The sequence below is a fragment of the Brachycentrus maculatus genome, unplaced genomic scaffold (genome assembly GCF_059751285.1).
Source record: "Brachycentrus maculatus isolate JH-2025_06_01 unplaced genomic scaffold, ASM5975128v1 h1tg000362l, whole genome shotgun sequence".
Taxonomy (NCBI): Eukaryota; Metazoa; Arthropoda; class Insecta; order Trichoptera; family Brachycentridae; genus Brachycentrus; species Brachycentrus maculatus.
In genome coordinates, this window is record NW_028281111.1 from 1,095,802 (window position 1) to 1,122,651 (window position 26,850).

The following is a 26,850-nucleotide window of genomic DNA, read 5'->3' on the forward strand; positions in this document are numbered from 1 at the left end:
AAAATTATGTGATAGCTTCCACTAAAAAATCATGTGATAATTTTCAAATTTCTCCTTAATATTTTTATATTATTATTTATTTGTTGTAAAATTTATGAACCCTCTTCAATCTTATTATTTTTTCAAAATGCGGTTTAAACCTCTTTCGCTTGCTAACATAGATATTATTAATTCTTGCTTGTGTATTATTAATATGCATTCATACTAGCTCTCAGTATACTCCCTATAGAAATCTTGTATTTTTTATGAGTGGTAACATCCATGGTGTTTTTAGACTGCCATACAATGACAAATATTGTATATCGTAAATCGAAAATGCTAGTTTGACAATAAAAAATTATGCAATATTAAAACCTTATAATACTGCATCTGCTTTTCATTCTTCCCAAGTTGAATGTGATATTCATAGATTGTATTCGTGACATTTCTCCATCTCTCCCGGTAGCCTATAGTTCCGAGAGCCTCCAGAGAAGTGAATATGCTTTTCCAGACTATCCTCTCTTCTACCGAGATGCCCCAAGTGTTGCATAATGCGTCTGCAGCACACGGAAGAGACTCGTAATATTGTTATAATCAATATGTCTGTTATTTTACAGACCCCCAGATAAAGGCACACGTGGGCAGGTACCTGTCCCCGGCGGGCTGCGGCAATGACGGCTCCGAGTACATCCTGCCCACTGACAAGAAGGGAAAGGCCAACCTTCGTAATGCCAAAACAAATCACTAGTAAATATCTCATCATTATTTTTTCAATATACTATCTTAACCGTTGGAGCGCTGAGAATCAATTTATCGACTCTGAAATACTTTATCAAAAACGCGGCTTTCAATATACTAACAATGACGGCAATGCATTCCGGCGGTTAAGCTGGAAAGTTGTGTCACAGCATCCTGGTTGCTAAAGATCTGAATCATCAATAATTTTCACAAATTTATAAATTTAACTAATTTAAAGTAAAAATTGAATTTTTATTTTGTAAAAACCTATTATTTTTGCCCATACAATGTGGGATTCATCCGATAGTGATGTTGAAAGCAATTGTCAAACATTGCACGAAAATATTTGTTTTACTCGAAGTAGTGATAGTGACAATGAAATAAAATGTTTACCAGTCGCATTGACTGTAAAAACTCTTAGGATGAGCCAATTTCACAAGACCTTGACACATTCTTGTGAATGAAATTTTATTTTTGTTTTTTTTTTCTCAGAGTGCATTTATTTTTAAATACATACATATGCATAAGTATATTTATTACAAAATGCTATTTTATTTTTGTACTTTGAAATGTTATTCTCCAATACCAGAAGGAAATAGTAAAATCGGTTAATATTTGTGAAGAATATTGTTAATTTTGTGCACACGTAATAAAAAGAACAATTTTTCCAACAAAGGCTGCAGCAATTTTAGCACACATATAAAAAAAATCTCAGCACTAAAACGTTTAGCTAATATTTACTATTGTGATTAATGGTTTAATAAAAAATGTTTTTTTTGCAAATTAAATATGTATCATTTATATGTTTTGCCAATTTGTTCTTTACTTTACCAGCTAATTAAGACTATTGTTTAGAAAGACAGCAAACTCCAAATATATCCATTATATAAATGTCAAATTAGAATTCTAGTATACAATATGAAATCTTTGGAAGAAGAGATGGTATGAAAATACCATCAGAAAATTTACTCAACCGAAAAAAAAAACTTAAAACTTAAACTTTTTTATTGATTGGATTTCAATCTCCTTTCTGCAGTCAGTTCACTCTACTCAGGCTTTGATAAACATCTTTAAATTTCATTGTAATTTGTTTTTCATGTTTGGCACACAGTTATGAATTTGTTTGGGATTTCTATCAGTTTAATTTGGTTACTACATTACCTTTACTCTTTTTACAGTTCATCATCATCTCCTTCACCAGAGCAGCTGCCATCACACGTAAAGTCGGATCCCGGCCACTCTCCCCCTCGCTCCAACGGCTGCAGCGAACGTAGTAACAGCAGTAACGGTTGCACAGACTGGAGTGAGTTTGCTACATTGAAATGATTTCATAGTTTGATCATTTGCGCTCTCTTAAAGTCATAAACTGAAACAGTGAGAATACCAGTCATGGTATCCTCACTGCTTGGTAGGAAATTGAAATCGGACGGGAAAAATTGCTTCAAAAATTGGTTCAAACGCATGCAAAAGTGTATTGATTTTCAAGGGGAATATTTTGAGAAACAATAAAGCCATTTTCAATTATGAATATTTGTTTTTCGACTTTTTTTTTATTGAATTTTTTTTTACAAAATACATTTTTCAATAATACAAAATAGTTGGTAAATATACAAAATATTTCAAATATAACGATTCTACCTCTCTAATAAAGTAGATACTTGTCTATCTCAACTTAAGTAGCAACGAACCTACGTATGTCAAAAATTATGATCTAAATACCACATTTTGAAAAATTAAGGTTTGAATCTTGGATGCTGACAAGATACTACAGTATTTCCCCGATTTGATCATAGCAAAGCGCAGTTGAGGTAGTATTTTACAAAAATTTTACTACATAAATGATCCAAAATTATTGTTATTATTATAGTCCGTGGCACTCACAGGTCACACACCTGACCTGTGAGTGCCACGAACTCACAGGTGCATACAAGAGCCATATTAAGAGTTGAGTCCAAAAATAGCAGGAAAAATAAGCCCAATAATGAATAAATAATAATAATAAACATGGCCGATTTATATGGCGCTGTTTTTGTGAGAAATTTTCAATTTACAGTAATTAATATGGATAAGAGTTTTGGATAAGGCGGGTCTTGAGTTTAGATCAAAATTTGTGTGGTTAGTATAAACCTCTTTATACTTTTGAACGAGTCATGCTCGCGCGCTAAATGCGTTCCGTTTTGAATTTTTAAATGACTTTTTCGACAATGAATTAGTACAAAATATTGTAAATTAAATTAGCTTAAACTGATATATTTTATTTGAAAAGTGGAGAGACTTTGAGTAAAACATTTAAAAAAACCTGATGTTTATTTAACTCTTACCACTCTGTAGGCCAGACATTCTGGCCCGTATGATTCTAGTAGGCAGCTCCATGGGCCACAATGTCTGGCCCGGCGCAGGTATAAATTTAATCACTGATTTCTCTATCACCCAAGTATATTCTACCAAAAAATATTTCAGATAAACACAGTTAATCTTAATTAACATAGTCATACAAATTGCCAGACAGAGTGTCCCAAAATTAGGGAACCAAAATATTTATTTTAATGGTAGAAAAACGTCGCATTTTTTTGATCAGGGTAGCTGATCAGTTATGAGGAAAAATGGTCAGAGTGGAAAGGGTTAAACACTTTTTATAAAAAACCCTAGCACTAAGTGGTTAAAACCAAATATAAAAACAAAAAGAGTATGGTTTCACACTGTCTGCAATGTCGAGAGAATGATGTTTTACCTCAGCAATCTCAGAATGTAATGAATTAATTTTGGTATGTTCCTATCCAGGTGAGAGGAGTAGTAACGGGTGCACGGAAAAGAGCAGCAGCAACGGGTGGGCGGGGGGAGGGAAGAGGGGCAGCAACGGGGGAGTAGGAGGGGAATATCACTCCCCTCCGGTCAAGCATTCCAAGTATGTATCCACACTCTCCTTGAACCCCATTCATCTATGTTGTTACTGCTAACGGTACTGGAACACTTGTGACGAGGAAGACGGAAATGCGTAAATGGAGACAATTATTTATTTATCAAAAAATTACAAAATTATCAAGTTGAGAAAAGCAAAGTGACACAAATATATAAAAAATTATAACACGTATTAAAGCGACACCAATATAAAAAATTATAAAACACAAGGGCGAGAAGAACAAAGCGACACTAATAGAAACAGAGAGCGCGACGTAAACACGTTTGAATATTATTTAATCTGAGCACACTAAAATTTGTCCGCCACCCCTTATATACGATTTTAAAGGAGTTACATATCGCGGGGACAATATTATAAACAAAATAAAAGTCGATGAACTGCGCCTCTTTCTTCTTCTCGCGTACATTTATGAATACTATTTTAATACATAAATTATTCTGAAAAATACACAGATTTTGGTCGAAGCATATGTATATATATTTTTTAACTGATCGAAAGATGGTGTACAGAATATTCTCAATGCAATTTTTCAGAATATATAGCATGATTGTTATTGCATATGACTACGTGATTTATCTCTCGATAATTCATATTGTGGCCATGTATTTCTTACCTTTGGTCTTTTTCATTTTTCACTGTGTCCAATTTCATCATCTCTCTTCCAAAGAGACAAATCTTGATATGATCACTTTTTGATGACGTGTGCTTGGTTATTGTGACCGATTTATCCTTAAAAATAATAATGAAATACACCTAAACACAAGCAACTATAAAGTCGTTAAATCGTAATACTTCTCTTTGAAAGATGGATGATGATAATATCCGTTAGTTGCAAAAGGATTGTCTTTTCTGCTGACAATTTTTATTTGAGTTGAACATTTTTAACACACAAAAGAACTACGCACCCAAAATAATGAAATGAACTTAAAAATCATCTTGAATTTGTATATATTAATGACCTTTCGTTGTACCTTTGGAAGGTACATAAATGATATTTGATGTTAATTTTAGAACAGTTTCCCCTATAAAGTATCTAATTTAACACTTGTTATGTTTGTACTACCGATATAGATATAATATATATATATATATAAAACCCTTATCCGCACCCCAATGGTGCATAGGGCACTGTGTCTTATAAACGCAGTGTTATCATGATCGTTTTACTTATGAAGGAAAGGTGATCAGCCCTCCGCTTCAGGTACCAGTCCATGGTAATATTGAATAAATATTACAGTAAAAAAATCACTTATATTTATTTTACCCCCTTGGGAATCGAACCCGGGACCTCCAGAACGGTAGCCGAGCGTGCTGCCATTACACTACGGAGGCGGACCGATATAGAACTTTGATAAAATCCTTTGGTAAATAAATATTTAATAGGAAAGAGGCACAAATTTTGATATTTATTTACATTGGTTATACCACTAGGTGTCATCATTCACTCTGGATTATCTCCAATTAGGAGTTGTTATTTTACATTATTTTTTAACATCTTAACAAAGATGAAGAATGGTGGTCGGATTATAAGCTAAAATTAATTTAAAATATATTTTTCTATTTATAAAGTAAATAAATAAATAATTTACTTTACAAATAGAAATGTATGTAAAAGTATGTGAATATAATCCAGGATTCGAATCTCGCATACAAATGGAAAGATTCTCTGCTTATTAAAAGCTTTCCTCATTGAAACATAGATGGCTGTTGTAAACTCGCACATGCTGTGTTTATGAGTCAATATTAAAAATCAGTAAAATGTTGGTTGGTAACATGTTGATTTGTTGCAGTAAGTTCGAGGCGTACATGATGACTGGCGAGCTGATGCTAAAGCTGTCTCGCACAGAGCGCAGCGGGGAGGGCATCCTCGGGGGAGGGCCGCCCGCCCACCCGCACCGCCACCACCACGCCCCGCGACACCGCACCCCCGACTACGACATCAACACGTAAGTCCTGAAACTTCTTCGGAAAGGAAAACTCATTTGAAAGATACTTCATCCCGGTGAAAGATTAATTCCATAGTCTTCATTTTCATCTCTAAAATTTAGAATTAGCTTCGCATACGGTGTCTGAAAATGATGCGGCGTGCATCGAATCACGTGTCACAGTAGATTTTTTAAAATAGTGGTATTTACTAATTAAAAATGTTTTTTTAATGTTTTCTTTTCTTATAACATGTTTTGTCCGTCTCAGTAGTGTAATGGTCAGCACGCTCGGCTACCGTTCTGGAGGTCCGGGGTCGGATTCCCAGGGGGGGTCAAATAAATATAAGTGATTTTTTCACTCTTATATTTATTCGATATTACCCTGGACTGGTACCTGAAGCGGAGGGCTGATCACCTTTCCTTCGTGTGTTAACAATCAAGATAACACTGTGTTTGTATAATGCAGTGCCCTATGCACCATTGGGGTTCGGATAGGGGTTTGAATTGAATTGTTTTGTTTATCAAACAATTAGTGATTGATTGAATAATATCTTCTTTTTTGTACAGATACAACTCCACACCCGTGTCGCCCATAGACTCGAGGGTTTCCTCGAGCCCCGTGGTGCAGCGGTACAACTCCACACCGGCCTCCAGTGGACTGGACTCGCAGCCCTCCAGGTGCTCTGAACCACCCATGCCCGAACCCACCGCCTTTACGTTAGTATCTCAGCCTTGCCAATCACAGAATTTAATAACTGGCCGACCACCGGAGAGGTCACACGTCTCTTCATGCCCCTTTTTAAAAAACTAATTATCTTACTAACCATCACGCCGCTTCCCCGCAGGGGTAGGCAGAGAGAATAGAATGCCACACCACCCTGTCTTTACAAACATTCTTTGCCTCTTCTACGTTCATGCATCTCCTCATACATACCCGCCGATTGTTTCAACTCTTAACCTGATCGCTTTCAAGTATTTGGCATACCTGATTGTGCCAAGTTTTTCTCGGTCTTCTTCTGCTCTTTTTTCCAATTACATTCCCGATTTTTTTAAAGATTGTATATTGGATATTTTTTGTTTTTTTTGGAATATATGTGAAAAAAATATTTTCATATATTTTTTTAACTCCTTGCCTTTCAATAACTCTTTTCTTTTCAAAACCATATAATTATTTTGAGGAAAAACTTATTTTTTCAATGTAAAAACGGCATTCCAACCTCTTGAGAAGTAAGATTTTAATGATATTTCAAAACATTGTTTGTTGAATCGGTAAAACATGTAACTAGCCCAAAAATGATTTAATTGTGTTGTATCGTCAATAGAAGACGTTGGTTGTCCAAATCCCGACATTATTTGGAAATATTCGAGAAATAATCACTACGCCTCAAACGAGGGGCCACACGCTATCTGACCTGGTATTTTATGGCCCCACGGTTGGGGCGGTACGCACGGAGAGGTTAAGATAAAAATCAATTACGTAAAATGTTGCCTGGATTTAGAGAAAATTAAGTTGTGACTTAATGACTACTGGGCTTTAACCTTTTGCACTCGAATGGCGACAATATGTCGACATGGTAATTCGGTTGGCGACTATGTGTCGCCACTATGTACCGTTATGTTGTTTAAATAATAAAAGGCTGGGATACATACTGATGCTGGTACAATTCTGTCCCGCCAGTTGCTCAATATCCTTGCTACCATTTGGGTGTGTTGTTGTTGTGAAAAAGGTAAAAAATTAAGTTGTAAAAAGTTTCGAGTGCAAAGGGTTAACAAATTTTTGCTTCCTTCTAAATTACATCAATTTCTCTTGATACCTTAGCGACGTTTTATTAGGACAATTCCATAAAAATAATAACAATAATTAATGTGAATAACTTTTATAGCGTCATTTTCGTAAAATACTACCCAATGGCGCTTCACTGTGAATGAATTGGGGAAAATATTATGGTGATTTATCAAACAAATGTATTTTTTTTTCTTTCTAAAGATCATCTTATCTTATAATACCGGTACTAATGTTAGAACAGTAAATTTGATGACAGATTCAAGTCCACCCCCACCTCCCCGAGCGATGTGCGCTGCTTCAGGACCCTCAGTCCCGCCGAGGGCTCCACCGCGCCCCCCGCGCCTCCCTCCCACCTGCCTCTCGGCTGCGTCAGGACCAGCCGCTCCGAAGACCACCTCCAGGTGAGATACACCAACACCTACCACAATCACACTAGCATATCTAGAAATACCACGGGAAATTAGATTGAATGCCGGGTAATAGATTTCGGAAGCATTCCAGAGGGTATGAGATTGAACGACATGGTAAAATAATAGTCCAAAGTATGCAGGAACAATCCAGCTGTTGCTGCTAGTATAAGAATACAAATACAATGTATCCAATAATCTTTAAAACGGACTCAACTCTCGAAGCAACTCCAAGCTGATTTAACAGAGAAATTCATCATAATAATACATTACATAATAAAATACGTGTGGAGCCGATAAACATAACTAAATTAGGAATAAGGTCCTTAAAATATATTGCCTAATGCCAAATTAACCAGCTGCCTGACATATAAAATAGGACCCAGTCAGGGATCCAAAATGAATGAACTGAGAAAATGCTTTATAGATAGATTGTTAGTGGTTAATTAAATTTTCGTTAAAAAATTCTCGCCAAATGCGCTAATCACTAAACCATGCAGGTGAACGCTACGATTACATACACAGGCTTCCTGCCCTAGTATACAGAAATAAGTTAAGATATAGACTTCTCTTGGTATGTCAAACTGCCGCATGCAATTGTTCCCTTCAATGTTTACAAACTGGCCCAGTTTCAGAAGGAGTCGTCCATGAGCGCGGTGGCAATAGATATAGAGGACGATGACGTCACATCTTCCCTGAACACCCTTCTGGACACGCGGCCCGACTCCCGCGGCACCTCCTCGGGACGCCAGGCCGCTACACACCCCACCGACAGGTATAACAACATTCCACTAATGTTCAACGTGTAATTCCCCCCGTCCCTCAGCTAATTATTTTCCTTTTGACTGTTCAATAGGGATTGATTGATACAGTGCCCGTGTGCTGTGAATTCATCTTAACACATTGTTGACGAGCGGTTTTTGCATCAACCTCGACCCTTATTAGTATACTAATCACAAGTAACCGCAAACCCAACTCTGATCTGTACAATATTTTTTGGGATCTCGCGCTGTACCAAAAGTAAGCAAAAAAAAAAACGCTCATTGATACAGCATTCATTTGAAAATGCTATAACAAGGTGAAACAATTATCACAAAATTTATTTTTGTGTGTTTTTCAACAATAAAATACAATTTAGTAGACCAAAAAAAATCAGCGTTTGATTTAAAAATTTTATATATGAATATAACAGTTAAAAGAATCTCACGCTCTCTACCAACAGTATGTTAATGACAAACAATGTGTTAATATGATATTATCCTATGAGATGCCTGTGTTTAAAAATGAAACTATCAAAAACTCTTTGATTAGTACGATTTTCTACTAATCTTACTAGACTTTGGCTAGTAAAATGAGTAGAAAGTTCTATGTACAAACATATAAATTTTGTATTTGTATTTTCATGATAATCATTTGAAGGCTAGGAAAATAGGATACAGGAAACTGTATATTCTCAAAAGTAAAAATGTGTGGTGCTTTTTATAAGTTACATATACATAATACATCGAAGCCATGGTCTTTCATGCGCTTCTTCCTGCCAGATGTATACATAACACTTATCAACCTTTTGTTGTTATCACTGGCCATAATAAATTGTCGCTTCTTGCGTTTCAGAATTGTTTGGACATATAATGCACCAGTTTCAAGTTCCTCGGAGAAGAACACTTCTCAATACAATGGCTCAAGTTCTACTACCGCTACATCCAATTCCACCTCTGTGTCAGAAGGCATCTCACCTCAAAGGTATGTTTATTTTATTTATACTCTATGTTACAATACTGCCATACTAAGTAAAATGATAAAAATTAGTCATCCAATTTGTACCTCCTACGGCGTGCAATAATTTTAAAACTTCTTGTTTATGTGATTTCACAAAACTAATATTACTGTTTCGAGAAATAATCTGAAAAAAAATTAAGAAATGACACATTCATGTTTTGCATTATTACTATCTCTAGTCTGATGCTGCCTAGTGCCGATTTAAAACTAGTGATAATTAACAAACCGCCACTCCCATTAGTGCCATTTGTAAAAGCCTAAAAATACTATGGATCTATTATTGTCTAGTTAGACATAAGTTTTTTAGGTAAAAACAATGTACACTTAGTTTTTTTTCAAACATTTCAGCTTTAATCTTATTTTTTGTTTCGGCATTCACTTTATGGTAACTCATGACTAAATTATAAATAAAACACTTGTTTTTTACCACTTGAATATTATATTTTATTTTTAACGACTAGTTCGGAAGCTACAGTTGCTTCCATCTACGGGTTTGAATATAAACTGTCTATATTCAATATGTTAATATTCAAACCAATAGATGGAAGAATCTGTAACTTCCGTTAAAAATAAATTGTAATATTGTTAAAAATAAAAAAATAATGTTCAAGTGGTACAAAACAAGTGTTTTATTTATAATTTATTTCAGCTTCTGTTGGCGGGGATCATATCCAGGATGTAAACAACAACACTCCGATGATGGCTCTCGCAATGGGCATTGTAACATAATATTTTGATTTGCTGTTTTTGGTTATTATGTAATGTTTCGGTTTGTTACAGATCTCTCTCGCCCGCGTCCCCGACCAGCGTGTCGAGCTCGGTGATGTCGAGCGCCTCAGCGTCGCTGTCGAGCCGCACGCCGCCGCGCGCCGCCGCGCCTCCGCACGCCGGGCACAGCGCCAGCGAGGCCGTGTCCAACATCTCCAGCCCCGACTTCCAGGACCCGCCGGCCGACGTGCTGGCCGGCCAGGACATGGAGGTGTCGGATCCCAGCGACTCGGACTCCACCATCCTCGTGTCGGAGCCGTGTGGGCGCCGCGCGTACAGCGACAGCGAGAGCCTGGACCACCGGATCGTGATCCAGGTGAAGGGCGACCCGGCCAGCCCGCGCAAGCCCAACCCGGACCCCGGACAGCACACCCCCGAAGCTCAAGGATATCACGTTAGTATTTAGTACTTACAGGATTAGTTATAAATACGCTCGGCTACCGTACTGGAGGTCCCGGGTTTGATTCTAATGAGGGGAAGTCAAATTAATATATACAATTTTTCACTCTAATATTTATTCAATATTACCTTGGACTGGTACCTGAAGCAGAGAGCTGATCACCTTTCCTCCATGTGCTAACGATCAGAATAACACGTTTATATAATTAACGTTTATTTGATGCAGTGCCCTATGCATGCATGCATATGTATGCTATGAAGATGAAGAAAAGATAAATATTATAAAAAAAAAAAAAAATTATAATAATAATAAGATAAATATTAGTGATTTTTCACTCAAATATTATTCTCAAGAATCGAGAAGAAGGCGTTACAATTTGTCGGCTCACTTTTTCCCCGCCTTGGACTCAGTGCATCGGTGAGCATATAGAAAATGTGTAAAATCTTTGTTTTGTTTTTGAATTGAGGAATTACAAAAATACAATGATATAATGTATAATTATGCATTATGTATTTAATGATATAATGCATAATGTTACAAAATACAAAGGTTTTCATTACATTTGCACAAGTATATGATTAGTTAGTAGTGTGGGTAAATCTGATTGTATGTCCGCGTGTGTTCAGGAGCTTCGAGAGGAGGAGGTGTGTGCGGGGTCGGCATGCTCGTCGCCCGAGGAGGCGTGCTCGGAGGCGGACGCGGACTCGCTGCACTCCTTCCACTACAGCCCCAAGGCCGTGGATATCCCCTCCGCCATCCGGCTTGCCAAGCGCCTCTACAGCCTCGACGGCTTCAAGAAGTCCGACGTCTCCAGGCACCTCAGCAAAAAGTAACGCCAATTCTCTCTTGCTTGTCTTCTTTTGTACGTATAATGTCAGGTCCCCCTGATGTCAACTATCACTTGAGCGTAATTTTCCTTAAATTTTTGGAACTCCTACATATTTATTGTAACTGCAGACAGTTGGTAGAATTCCATGTTGAATTGTTGGGTAATATATCCAAAATTAAACAAGGTTGAGAGAGAATATAACAAAAAATCGCACGTGTTAAACATTTTGTGTAGTTTTAAGTGTGTAAATGGTGCTATGGTGGTGAAGGGTGGTATTGTTTGCATGCTGTAGTAGTGATTGTCCTGACGAAGAGACGGGTACGTCTCGAAACCGGTAGACATAAAAATCTCAGTGGGTGTGTATATACTAATATTATTAACAACATTTTGAGTGTGTCCAAATACTTGTTCACAAAATCTAGATTATCTCCAATTACAGGAGTTATTTTCATATTATTTTTTGACATCTCATCAAAGATGAAGAAGAATATGGAAGTCTGAGCATTTACGGGGCTGACGACCGTCATAGGCTGGTTTAAGTGATCACTTTACACACGTGTAACATTCACCAATTCTGCCCATTATTGACAACCACACTACTCAAATTCTTGGAAGTTCTATATATATGAACCAATTTAGAAACTTTGTTCTTGAATCACTAGAACTTCACTAGAGACATCTATTGGTGAGATGTAAAGAAGCTTTTTTATTAAGCAGAAACTCTTATATTAAATGCCCAGACTTCCATATTCTTCTTCATCTTTGATGAGATGTCAAAAAATAATAATATTATTAACATTTTTGTAAAAAAAAAGTAAGTAAAAATGACTAACCACAAATTAAATGCTTTAAATATTAATAATATTGAGAATAAGGTGTTTGATAATGTCTTAATAAGAGGAAATGCGTCACGTATTAACATATACATATATAAATGTAGAATTCAATCCAATAAACCTTGATTAATTTTGGATATATTACCCAACAACTCCTACATATACAGTTAAACTTCTCAGAACGAGCATAATTCGTTCCGGAATCTTACTTGTTCAGTGAGACACTCGTTTTGCTCAACATTTTTTGTTTTGACTGGTGCAGAAGTCCCGGCCCACAAGTGAATGTCATGAAAAAGGGACTTGCCCTTTCTCTGTCACTTGTTATGTGAAATATCGGTCGTTAAGGGAGCAACTTTTTCAGTTTTTTTTTTGCTATTTATGTGAATTTCTTACTTAAATTGAGTTATGAGAGGTGCTCATTATGAGAGATTCCTCTGTATCATTAATCTCATGACACTGTGTATGTGAGTTCACTGGGGTCATGTATGGTTGGATTGGGAAAGCGTTTATTCAGCAGAGAAACTTTTATTTAGATGTATAAAACTCAAATAAAAAACATAGCTCTAAATGAAGACTTCTTCTATTCTTGTCATGTCAGGTCCCCCTGACGTCAACTATCCCTTGAGATTAATTTTTCTTGTCTTGGGCAGCTTTAAACGGCCCCTTAAGGGTCCTGATCCCCATCTAATTTCGTATATTCCAGAGTCAGGACATCTGTCTTCTGCCCACACCTCGTCGACCCTCTATTTTGCATTTTATGATTAGGTGTGATAGCTCGTACTTCTCTTCTCTCAGCACATGCCCCAGTAGGACACCTTCCGGACCTTGATATCAGTCAGCATCTGTCTCCCTGCTCTTGCTCTTTGGTGCACATTTGCGTTGCTGACCATATCGGTCCATGAAATGCGTAGCATTCTACGATGTAACCACATTTCGAATGCCTCTAGTCGGTTCATAGCCATTTATATAAATATTTTAATAATATCAGTTACATACAAAAATTTAATAACTAAAATTATGCTCTTAAAATATATCGACTTACTGCACTTTAAGTTCTGTACGCTAGTATAATGGAACATCGATGTTTCGAATCTCAAAATAACATTTTTTGCAGTATCTCTTTGAACTATCCCTAGAAATAATGTAAAATATACGTCTACATAATGAATATAGCATGTTGACAAACCTCCAAGTAACTAAAGTAAGTGAGCTTAATTTATGTAAATATTTTCATGCATATGTAGTTTCAGTATATTACTAATGTATACAGTAGTAATATGTAAAATAAAAGTGTGTACATACTAGTAGTATGTACATATTTCAATTATGATATGTTTACTGTATTATTTCTCATACCACATTTGAATCGTTTTAGCAAGGTTGAATTCCACAGAATTTGTTTTATAGAGGTCAACAAATAAGAGAATGAACCTTAATATTGGGGTTTTTAGCCATCCAAACCGCAATATAACAAATCACTCTATATATTGAAATTTTCAAAACTCCTTGAGATTCGTTATATCGAGGTTGCACTGTATAGAGAATAGTTAATAATGAATAAATAAATTATAGGGAATAATTATTTTTGTTTTGAGAATTGATAGTAAATTGAATTATAGGTATGGAAATTTGATAATGTGCATCTAAAATTATTTCCTATATTTGGGCAGGGCAGTAATGATTACTTATGGATAATTAAAAAAAACTCATTTCAAAAATGCATCTGGATAATCAAAATGTATTGTATAATTAATTTCACAATTAGTATATATATGTAGTAACACTGGAGTGGGTAATATTTTTGCTAACTAACTAACCATCATGCCGCTTCTCCGCAGGGGTAGGCAGAGAGAATCGAACGCCACACCACTCTGTCTTTGCAAACATTCTTTGCCTCTTCTACATTCATGCATCTCCTCATACATACCCGACGATTATTACGACTCCTGACCCGGCCGCTTTCAAGTATTTGACATACCTGATTGTGCCAAGTTTTCCTCGGTCGTCCTCTGCTTCTTTTTCCAACTACATTCGCCTCATAAATTTGTTTAACCGTTCTTTCTTCACTCATATGCTCCACATGTCCAAACCATCTCAACACTCCTTTCTTAATTTTATCGATAATGCCTTACATTCTTTCCTTATTTCATCATTCGAACATCTATCAAACATCGTTTTGCCACACATTCGTCTGAGGGATCGCATTTCGACTGCATTCAGTCTGCTTTCATCTTTCTTTTGCCAACTCCATGCTTCGCTTCCATACATAAGGGTTGGAACCAGAACTCCATTGTGTACTGCCAGTTTAGCTTCCGCTGATAGATTTTTATACTAAATTTAATATCTGATTTAAAATCTGATTTGCGCTTCTTAAAATTAGAAAGTTCGCTTTATTAAAACCAGCCGATTCTTGTGTAGTTATTGTGGATTTTTTAAACGACAAATAAAAAATTTTGGGAACCAGATCTGTGACAAAGTTATTAAATTATTATACCTAATTGAGTTTTCTTTTTGTTCCTTTTCAGTAACGATTTCTCCCGAGCAGTTGCGGAAGAATACCTTAGGTACTTTGTGTTTGACAAGGACACTTTAGACGGAGCCCTTCGCAAGTTCCTGAGACAATTCTGTCTCACCGGAGAGACTCAGGAACGAGAGAGGGTGCTTGTACACTTCTCCAGGAGATATCTGGATTGTAATCCCGGAACATTCAATTCACAAGGTAACATCTTTACTGATTATATTTTACACATTTTGTGAATAAAGTAACTGGTATTAAAAATAACTAATAAATTTAAAATGATAAATATATGAATTATGTATTTTATTACATATACGGCAGCAAAAGATAAAGTTCGACTATTCAGATCCATCAAAATAAAAATATGAAATTACTGACTTCCACTAAGCGAATTGCGTCTACCGTTGTTAAGTTATAATGCATAGCATTTAGGTCATTGCTTTTAGTGTACGTCTCAACAACATACATATTGGAAAATATGAGTTATCACGCGCAACATTCCCAGTATTCGCGATATGGCAGCTTCAAAAAGAATTGCTGGCTTGAAGCAGAAACTAATGATTGATTTATTTAATAAGAAATAATTTGATGTTAAAGCTATTTGTAAATCTAAACTAATAAAAATGATAAGTTCTTAATGTTCTTGTCTTTCTTTGTCAACTATGATTTTTTTCAACAGATTTTTCCTTGTCCTTATAGTTGAAAAACTCATAAAGTATATACCTTCATCCCCGATTAGTCCAAATAATTAAGATTTTACTTTATATTATATTTTATTATAAAATAAACATAGCGGTTCCAGTTATACATGTTAACTTATTTCTCTTCAATAGATGCGGTTCATACATTAACGTGTGCAATAATGCTGCTAAACACGGACTTGCATGGCCAGAGCGCTGGGAGAAAGATGTCGTGTGCAGAATTCATAGAAAATTTAGCTGATTTAAACGATGGTGCCAATTTTCCGAAAGAAGTTCTTAAATTATTGTACTATGCCATCAAGAGTCACCCGCTGGAGTGGGCACTGTAAGTTGCAAATTTTATTTCTAAACTTTTTTATTTTCATAATTATTTTGAAATACCCTTGCAGTATCTTTAAACCTCTTCCCCTGGGACTAGATTTTTAAAATAACACCATACACTCCAAGAAAATCTAATTCAACTCTATGTTTTTAATTGCCTTATATCCTGTCCATTATCAGATGGTGGATGCTCCCAAGTAGTTTGAAATATCTGTTGCTTCCCGCAATATGCTTAGCGTAGCCCGAAATGCATTAACAACAAAATTGTTAGTTAACAAAAGTTATTTAGATTCTTTACTAACCCAAAATGCATTCTGAGGCACATATGAATCCACCTTTATATTTTCTTGGTATTTTTATATTGGAAAGTATAAACAGTAACTTTTTCTAATACAAATCAATCACTCGCATATCGTAGTCGTACAGGAGAAAGTGACCAACTAACAAAATGTAAAATATTCAGGAGGGCCATTTAAGTCACTTTTGATTTGTAAGAAAATAAACATCAATGCAGTTAGTCATTTTTAACAAGTCAATATATTATACTTCCAAGTTTAAAATCGCTTTTGGATTTTTTCAGGGCAATATTAAGCTAGCAAGATATCAAAATAGTCAATAATCATGTTTTTGTAAAAAATGCACTTGGTGACAGGAGAAAGCTCCTGTATGACTACGATATTTTAAAACAACATTGGTATAAAAGAAACCTGTTTTACTGACCAATTTAACCTGACCTTTGTGACATAATCTAGTTTGGAACTAGTGATTGGTAATTGAGGAAATTCATAGTCCACCTCCATAGTGTAATGTTCAGCACGCTCGGCTACCGTACCGGAGGTCCTGGGTTTGATTCCAATAAATAAGTATGTAAATATTTATTCAATATTACCTGAAGCGGAGGGCTGATGACCCTTACTTCATGTGTTAATGATCAAGATAACACTGCGTTTTTATGATGCAGTGCCCTATGCACCATCGGGTGTGGATGAGGGTTTGATGAAAGAGAATTGAGGAAATATTTATTTCATCCTTAGGAATTGTACATATATACAGAAGTTAGATAAAATATATGAAATGAGCATACTGATAGTGTTTAAAGGAGAAAAAATATGGGATCCATTTAAAAATCTCAATAATTTTCAGTAAGTTATATTTTATTGTTAAAAAACACATTAAAATAAATTTTGTGATAATTGTTTCGCCTAGTTTTGACATTTTCAAACGAATGTTTTATTTGTTTGAAAATGCCATAAAAAGGCAAAACGATTGTCACAGAATTTATTTTTATGTGTTTTTAACAATAAATTACAACTTTATTACAGCAAATTTAACGTAGATTTTAAAAAAATCAGTGTTTGATTTAACATTTAATACACAAATTGAAATGGAGTTCTACAAATTAAACGCCAAATCTATAAATAATTTTCAGGGACTCCGAGGCTGGCGAGGCAGTTGAGGGCGGCGCAGGGGACGGGGCCGCGGTGCGCGGCAGCGAGGCGCACCCCGCGCGGGGGCCCGCTCCGGGACACAACCCCTTCCTGGACGTACCCGACCGCGCACACGCCGTCGAGTACAAGAAGGGATATGTCATGCGCAAGTGCTGTCTCGAGACTAACGGGAAGAAAAGTATGTTCTTCCCACACTTCTAGAATGTTCTCTGATTTAATATACCACTATCTGGAAACTGAAATAATAAATTTATGTAAATCGCTAATATGGAAAATTCATAATCTCAACAATGGAATCGTTTTATTTTGTCTGTATTTTCTGGATCTTCAAGAATTATTTGAGTCACAGGATCTAGATCAGGGCTTATTAGTATGTATCAAGGTTTCACTTATTAAATCAGGGTGTATCAAGGTTTCACTTTATTTGCTTTTCTGTAAATATATCACAATTCTAAGATATATTTTTTATACACATACTGCTTTTATTAATACTATATAAAAATTTCTGGAAACATTCTCACATTTGAATATATGTGCAAAGTGTAATAAGCGTATATTAAAATAATTTTTGAATAACTTATTGTTATCACGGGCGCTGTGGCGTAGTTGGGTAAACTCTCAAGTGCGAAACTGGCGCCGCAGGTTTGATTCCCGCCAAGTACAAAATAAATTCAAGAAAGATTTTTTTTCAATTGGTCTGGGTGTATTTTTCACATTTACCTTCCCTTTCCTTACTATCCTATCTGCAGACAAGCCTTAAAAGTAGAGGCTTTGGGGTTATTCCTTAAAAAAAACTTAATTTAGCTTTTCTAAGTGATAAAAAGAATCAAATGTCAAATATGTATCCCGCAGTAAACAATCCTAGTGTAATTGTATGGAAGTGAGCCATGAAAGAAAGTTTTTTTTTTGTATTGTATTTTTGTATTGTAATATTAAGGAGGATCTATTACATTATGACATGATTAGACAATGTTTTGTTTGCAGCTCCATTTGGCAAACGCGGCTGGAAAATGTTCTACTGCACACTTAGGGATTTGATACTATATTTACACAAAGACGAGCACGGATTTAGAAAAAATCAAATGTCGGACAATCTGCACAATGCAATAAGGTAGAATTTAACACGCTTTCTATCAAAACATTCAACTTCACGCTTCCATAAGTTGACCTAACTCTTCGTGTTGATGCAATAACCTTGTGGATCATCTCAACGCTTTACTTTGCAGAATACATCACAGTTTGGCTACAAGAGCGACGGATTATACCAAAAAGCAGCATGTGTTCAGATTGCAGACTGCCGACCAAGCTGAATATTTATTTCAAACAAGGTATATTTCTGATCAATATTGATTTATTATAAAGTCATCCTCAGATTCACGTGGGATGATCTTAAAATAAGGTTACACACAGTAAATACTTGTTAATTGAGCATAATTTGAATTTTACTGTAGTTAAAAAAAATATATTTATCTCATATTTTAGTGTCATTTTTTTATTGATTACATTTAGACTTTTACAACAAACAAAAAAATAGTGTAATTCTGATCCCTCCAATGATCTTTATATATAAAACTTGAAAAAATATTTTGACTGGAAGAATTCAATGAAATTATTAGAAAAGATGAAAAAACATTTTTTTTTAAATAAAGTGCATATGTACTCGTTTTTGTTATTTAGTCGACAAAACGAAAAATTGGAAAATATTATTCATTAGTTTTTGTATGAAATTTTTTATTTAATATTAAATTTGTTGATTCAAAATATTTCTTTTTGATCCTTCTTCAATTTCAAATTAACTAGCCTGAAATCTAATATATAAAAAAGGTTATTTACTTCCATATTACAAATACAGTTATCATTTTAATTTTTGGATTTTTATAGATTCATTTAACGTTGATTTTTTTCAGCGATTCAAAAGAATTACAGTCTTGGATTGACACAATAAATTTTGTATGTGCATCATTTTCTGCGCAACCTCTCGCCGGAGCTGTCGGTTCGCAGAGGAAGTTCCAGAGGCCCCTGCTGCCATGCTCACACACCAAGCTTACTCTGGTAATTATTCAATATTAATTTTTTATCATTTTGTGTTGCCTTTTGTTTTGTCTCTCTTATAATATAATCTTACGTTTGTATTCCCAGCGTGAGCAGCTACGAGACCACGAAGAACGATGTGAGAGAATCGAAGCGGAGTTGAAGCAGCCTCGCCAGCCCGGATCCTCGCATCATCAGAGGGAGAAGGAGGCCTATCTGCAGAGTGAGGTGAGATATTACTCCACTTCTTGCTGATAATTTACGATGCCCGCTTATTCAAAACTCTAGGAATGCAGTGATACTTATTATGGAGAACGTGGTCACAGATATGGAGAAATGTTAGTACGTCGGGGTAACCAGATATGGAGGACGTGATTACCCCCGATGTGGGGAAATGTGCGTTTATTTAATACTCCTCAGAAGCTACGTTTTATTAATGGATGAAAATTTAATAAATAGACTTACTTGAATGATTCACTAAGATTACAAATTTTAGTACTAGGTTTATGTACACAAAAATTATTTAATGTTACAAATTTTATAACGACGAGGCACTGATGTAAAATGTGGCGGCAGTTTACACTGCTGGTGCGGTGGCGAAAGAGGAAGTACTTCTCCTCGTCATCGCTTATAAAGGCGTGGTGACGTCATATTGTTTACGATGTCACTGTCGTCTATAGTTTGTCATCATCAGTTCCTCTATGGTGGTCAGGGCCGAATGAGGCACCACATTGTTATTTCTAAATTAACCCTTTGCCTGATTTGCTTGTACCACATACGGACAAAAAAAGGCGTTTGTGGATTTGCCTGATAATTGTAATTCAAATAGAATTTTTTTCCATAATAACCGTGTGTTTGCAGCTGAAGCGCTATCGGACGTACGCGTATCTGATCCGCTCGCGCGTGTCGCAGTGGGGGCTAGAGGGCGCGACGGCCCTGGCGGCCGGCGTGCCCCCCGGAGGCCCGGCGCCCCCCGGGGGCCTGGCGCCGCTCTCCGCCCCCGAGCCGCCCGAGCCGCCGCCGCTGCCCGAGCGCAACCCGCCGCCCCCCACCTCCAGGTACAGTTACCGCCAGGCCATATACACGGCGCCCGACACACCATGACGAGTGATGGCCGTGTTCGCCGCTTGCGTACTGTGATTGTGCACTCTTCCTCTCCAGCCAGAGAGCCCAGTCTAACCGGAGAGCTTCGCTAACTGATTAGAGACGCTTAAAATATTTTACATATTTAATTACTCAATGGGTTTATTTATTTATTATTTATGGGAGTTTTGGCATTGAAATCATTTTAACCAAGTTCAAAATATTTCAGATTTTTCTTGCATTTGTTTAAAGCGACAAGAATTGAGTGATATTTTTCAAATTTGAATTATGGTTGTTTGTACTATACTATGATCAGAATTTACATAGTTTTAGCAGGCATTGTTCATATAAATGAGGACTCAATTTAATATGGCAGATACGTCATTGAATAAAAATAGTCAAAATGATAATTGGACTATCTTGCCTCAATTTGATGTCCTTTTGAGTTGATATTATTATCTACCCGGCTCTCTAAACTTTCCAGTTAGACTGGTACGCCGCTACAAAATTGACTGTCTTTTCTCTGAGTGGAATACCAAGCTTTGTGAACTCTATTTATTCTGCATTGTATTTGTTAAACACCGTATTGCTCAGGGTGTGGAAAGTGAAGCTAACTAGACTGACGAACCAATTTAATGTTGGCTTTCGAATTCAACATTTTTCCAGACAACTGATATGTTTTTTTTTTAAAGAGAACCAAAATAAAAACATTTTGTCAATGCTTCACAAAACTTATTGACATATTCTTGTACATAGTTTCTTTATAAAATTTACAATATTTCTTTATAAAATGCTAAGATTATTTCTACTAAGATAATTATCTTCTTTCTATCTTCAAATAATTAGTGATTCTGTAGCTTAAAATAATTGATAAACTTAGATTTTTTGTTCCGTTTATCAACACATAGTATAATTTGCTCAATTTTAGCGGGTTTAAGAGGTTTTGATGACATGGATTTGATATATTTCTATGTAATATACTATAGTTTTGTGAATTTTTAATTATACATAGCGCTCTGAGCCATATGGTTATTGCTACGCCAATGTTTTCTAGCAGTTTTTACATGAACAACACTGCTCATGTAATAATCGTTAAAAATGAATACATTTGTGTTAATAGACTATTTATTGGGACATTTATGATATTTTACATCTGGGCTTTTGATAACATTCCTTAGAAATATTATTTTATCTATGCGTAAAATATCTATAATGACTCAGTATTCCTAACTAAGAAATATATATCTAGTATATCTAAGTCAATTCATAAGGTCTTTTCACTATTTATGCATTTTTTTAAATGTTGGTTCATAAATAGTAATTCTGTGAAAAATATTGTTCTTAACATTATTTTAAGAGGATTCTGGATATAATTTCAAATCTGTGTTCAAAAGTATGTTTGATGTATTTTTAATAGTTTTATATATATACAATATTACTCCTGTAATGATTAGTATAGATCAGTGGTCACCAACTTTTTTGAGAAAGGGATGAAAAAAAGATTGATTCTTTTTTTAAGCCTTGGGAGCCTGGGGAATGAAATATTAGAATACTGATATGTGCTTATTTCATAATATAAAAATATTTATTGTAATGTAGGAATATGTAATTTATATGTACAGCTACTTAAAAAAAGGGAATAAAGTAATAATAAAAGGCTTCCATTTATTCAATTATTTATATGCAGAATTTGGGATTTTTTTTGGGAGGGCGGGATGAAAATCTTTGGTGGTGGAATCCGGCCTGTGGGCTGTATATTGGTGACCACTGGGACATTAATTTTAATTTACAATTTTGATAAAATACTATTTTTTGTTATTTTAGATACTAATTTTACAACATCTGCTGTTATTTAAATTTAATAACCACATAATCAAGCCTGAGTTTACTTTCTGGAATCCCACATTTTAAATTCAACATACATACATTGATTTTGATTCAAATGAGTACTGTAAGTAAGGCCATTTAAAAATATGTATTTATTTTCCTCTCTGGTCACATTTCAATTTATTTTACTTAAAAAGAACCAATCACATTATCAGTAATAAAATATGTATACATATTTATCAAGCATGTTGTCACAATTATTTTATACCACATACTGCTTGATGCTTTCTCAAGAGTGAAAAGACCTTGTTAAATAAAGGAATTGTATCTATTGTTGAGGTATCTCTGTTGGTGCTGGCGGTTGTGGTTTGTGTGTTATGTACTAATGTATGCACTTATGTATGTTTTATATTTTGTTTTCTTTTACTGTTTGGCCTATCTCCTCTTTAGTTTCTAAATTATACACATATTTTGATCACTTGCCTGACTAGGGACAGATTTTTTAATTGTCCCTTACTTATTCTTGATGCCATTTTCATCTGATACAAATATAACCAAAATTTATGCATGGAGCGGTTACATAATAGTTATTTCTTAACTGCTCTATTTCCTGGGGTTAAATATATAATGAATTGTTTTTGCTCTTTAACTGTGACAGCTGATGTAGTTATCAAATACATATGTTAATTCTAAAATTGATCAAGCAATCAATTTGAATATTTTAATGCTATTCGATTTGTTGAAAGCGCTTGGTGCATGGGTTTCATGTGCAATTAGCTGTTGAAATTGTTGTCGACAGCAAAATAAAATTGCAAGCAGCCGGTGACTTCTCGGTAGCTAGAAATCTTTTGCTTGCCTTGTAATGAGAGATCACTATCAGTGGGACAAATCAAGTAATCTTTAACACGAAAAACAGAAATGAAATTTAACAGCTTTTTAAGGGACCATCATAGTGTGTGAGTAACGGGTGACAATGAGTAACGGGCTACAATGGTAATTTATGTATTAATTTTAAATCAAACATAGATTTTTTGAGTCTACTAAGTTGTATTTTGGTAATGTTGACAGTGAGTACAGATCTACCGGGTCTGGCAAGTGATCTAAGTGTGTTTTGTCTTTAGTTTGATTTGCGTGATTATTAGTTGCCTTATGTAATGGATTTGTATCTATTATTCATCTACCAATACAGAGTAAGTTCTTAGAAATCTATTATATTGTAAAAAAAAAAACTTTTCTTATAAGTCAGCATGTTCTCAGTCAATATACACAAAAACTGAATAATTATTATCATGTTTTGAATATTGAAAGCATTAACTTTGTGGATCATATTGATATATTATTTTAAGAAATAAAAATACTTTGTTTTTTGATTCACTCACATTTTTATTAACAACCAACTAGTTTCGGCAACAACCTGTTGCCCTCTTCAGGGTTTAATTTATAAATTAAACCCTGAAGAGGGCAACAGGTTGTTGCCGAAACTACATACATAGTTGGTTGTTAGTAAAAATGTAAGTCGATCAAAAAACAAAGTATTTTTATTTCTCAAAATAATATAATTATTATCATATACAAATTAAGGACTTACTGTAATCTCTCCTGACATGCAATATATCTAAGACAAAAATTATTATACAGTAATCTAGATAATACTTTTTCTAAAGCCGTATCAAAAAACCTAATCATGTTACAAAAATATTGTGTAGACTTTAAAAAAGCGAGGATCAATAAATAATTTTAATATAGAAATGTTATCTGGTCAAGTCATGTTACTTTTATTTCCCAGATGTTAAGAGTTTATAGCGATCTGTTTGCATTAGCTAAACTTCGCACAGTGGTTCTTAACCATGTTGGATACCTCCTCGGTACCCCGAACCCTGCCAGTGTCATATGCACGTTCACCGAACCCTTAATTGGAAAAATAAGAAATGATTTTTTATAATTCAAAACATAGGTAAATTTTTATATACGACTCTTCTTGGGTGATAAAATTCGACTCTTGGGCGGCAGCATTGCCAGGAAATTATCACTGTTCTGTTCTATGTGATTCCCCAATTTTGTAAATCACATTTCGTAATGCGACACATTATGACAATAGATCTTGTACATTTGTTATGACTTTTAAAGTCCCATACCAGTAAAAAAATGTACGATACGGAGTATGTGCATTGTTTTAGCGTTTGAACTCTTGTATTACATATTATTTTTTGACATTTCATCAAAGATGAAGAAGAATATGGAAGTCTGGGCATTTACGGGGCTGACGACCGTCATAGGCTGGTTTAATTAGATCACTTTACACACGTGTAACATTCACCAATTCTACTCATTATTGACAACCACACTACTCAAATTCTTGGAAGTTCTGTATATATGAACCAATTTAGAAACCTTGTTCTTAAATCACTAGAACTTCACTAGAGACATCTATTGGTGAGATGTAAAGAAGCTTTTTACTAAGCAGAAACTCTTATATTAGTATGTGAGGTCCGAATCCTGGATTATAATCACACACATTACTTTTATTGCTAGATTCATATATTCCTTTCAAATAATATACTAAATCTATTGGATAAATAAATATATCTCACGTCGTATCATTTTTCATAATATTTTACAATAAATTGGGTGTGTATTTTGACCTCCGCCGAACCCGGAGACTGACTCACTGAACCGCTGGGGTTTGATCGAACCCAGGTTAAGAACCACTGCATTAGTATCACTCATTATTACTATAAATACAGAGCTTATACAAAAAATTGCTCGTATCAAAGGGAAGTGTTTAAACATACATTCAGAAGTGAAATCAAATGACAAATGTTGGTGATATTGTCAAACATGACACAAAATTATATGCAACGTCAACATTTGTTGATCTCCTATAAAATTGGCTATTTTTTAGTTTGCAATATATGTATGTATTAGTTTAAGTTTTCATCTTTTTAATATCAATCTGATAGGAGACTATTATAAAAACTGATTTATTTCTTGAAATCAAATACTTAAATCAGTGATTTTTCAATCCTTGATGTGGACAACGACAAATATACTGATGTTTTAAAATTCATAGTTTACCGTGTTTCACATAACTTTTTTTTTTATTTCATGTAAATGGTACTTCAGATTACAAATTATACATAAATGCGTATTGGTGCTCAGGATAAAGCTCAATAGTGGAATGATATGTATTTGTTTGAATTGGTTAGTACTCAATTAAATTAGATTCCATTGAGATATACATATTCCATTTTAAGTGAAACTCGGTTAAACTATGAATTTTGCCATTATTTATGAGTATATTATAAATATTTAATCATTGGTGCTAACCATCTCAATTGATTTGTATATCTCCGATATATATATATATATATATATATATATATATATATATATATATATATATATATATATATATATATATACACATATAGTGAAAATAGTTTATACATTTGTAGGGTGAATATGGAGTTTCGATCCTGTTGTTTATAAAAGTTTTATGAAAATTATTAAGTACATCTCAGTTTATACCATTTTTCTTATCAACTAATCTATTAGAGTTCCTAATTTCGTGCAAAATTCCATGCATAATTTTTATGATCTTGTACAAATCGGGTAAACTAGAGCAAAAATTATCTTACACTATTGCTCGATAAAAAAATTAATTAAGGTTCAGTCTTAATATAATTTTAAATTCTTATAATCTGCGGAATTTTATACTTCATGTAGAATTTTTTCATCTATGAAAAATATTATTTTTAACTGCGGAAGAAAATATATAGAGTATTATAATAGTATGACACATTCAATATCATCTATGGTAGTTGATAATAATAGATAGGCAATTTTTAGCATTATTTTTGTGAAAAAACACCTCTAGGACGCCGTATAATAAATTACCAAACCTCTAGATCTTATTACTATGTTAATACAGTAGTCCCCTCCAATCCATCACCTTATGGTCGAAATGCAAAAAAGTCAGATTATTAAAAAATATACAAAAATACAGATTTACAGTAAACAATATCTGAACTCAAAAATGACTATGTTTTGTTCTCTATAAAAAACATTGCAATAAGCTGCAAAAAATTGTTATTATTATTGAAAAAGAGCAATACAATAATACATTTATAAAAATACATACTTAAAGTTGCTTATATTGAAAGCTGTCCCACCGCATTACCAGATTTGATACAGAAGCATCTAGGCTTCCTGACAGACCTTCTTTTGAAGCTTTTTTTTACAAACTAAGTTGCGAATTCATAGAAAATGTGGTATAAAATTGTATCCCGATTTTACTGTGAATTTATATTTAAAAGCTTTCAATATCCCCGTCACTGCATATTTAAATAAATACAAGTTTGTGAAACCACCACCAAATTTTCTAGAAATGCCTCGGTAGGCAGTGAAAGGGATTAGTAGTTATTTAGTTCAGTTAGTCAGGTTGGTAAGGTTGCTTATAGCACAAAGATACTTAGAAAAAGAATCTGGTTTTGTTTAACAAGTTTGGCTCAAGCACGGTCGGATCAACCGAAATGCCAGACCAGCCAAGTGCGG

General features: G+C 34.6%; 1 protein-coding gene across 7 annotated transcripts in view; it reads left to right on the forward strand.

Annotated features, from left to right (window-relative positions):
* Efa6 (Exchange factor for Arf 6) overlaps positions 1-26,850 on the forward strand; it is a 130,070-nt gene that overhangs the window by 97,915 nt on the left and 5,305 nt on the right. The window contains exons 4-21 of one of the 7 annotated variants that reach the window (XM_088269762.1): positions 597-726; positions 1,896-2,020; positions 3,499-3,622; positions 5,428-5,583; positions 6,130-6,279; positions 7,590-7,749; positions 8,385-8,530; positions 9,370-9,498; positions 10,315-10,696; positions 11,329-11,531; positions 14,893-15,086; positions 15,719-15,911; positions 17,337-17,533; positions 18,340-18,466; positions 18,582-18,683; positions 19,263-19,407; positions 19,495-19,614; positions 20,248-20,444. In XM_088269762.1, the coding sequence (XP_088125888.1) occupies positions 597-726; positions 1,896-2,020; positions 3,499-3,622; positions 5,428-5,583; positions 6,130-6,279; positions 7,590-7,749; positions 8,385-8,530; positions 9,370-9,498; positions 10,315-10,696; positions 11,329-11,531; positions 14,893-15,086; positions 15,719-15,911; positions 17,337-17,533; positions 18,340-18,466; positions 18,582-18,683; positions 19,263-19,407; positions 19,495-19,614; positions 20,248-20,444 (2,980 nt within the window). The remainder of the gene's footprint in view (positions 1-596; positions 727-1,895; positions 2,021-3,498; positions 3,623-5,427; positions 5,584-6,129; positions 6,280-7,589; positions 7,750-8,384; positions 8,531-9,369; positions 9,499-10,314; positions 10,697-11,328; positions 11,532-14,892; positions 15,087-15,718; positions 15,912-17,336; positions 17,534-18,339; positions 18,467-18,581; positions 18,684-19,262; positions 19,408-19,494; positions 19,615-20,247; positions 20,445-26,850) is intronic. The other 6 variants (XM_088269766.1, XM_088269767.1, XM_088269768.1 and 3 more) reach the window with 6 other exon arrangements.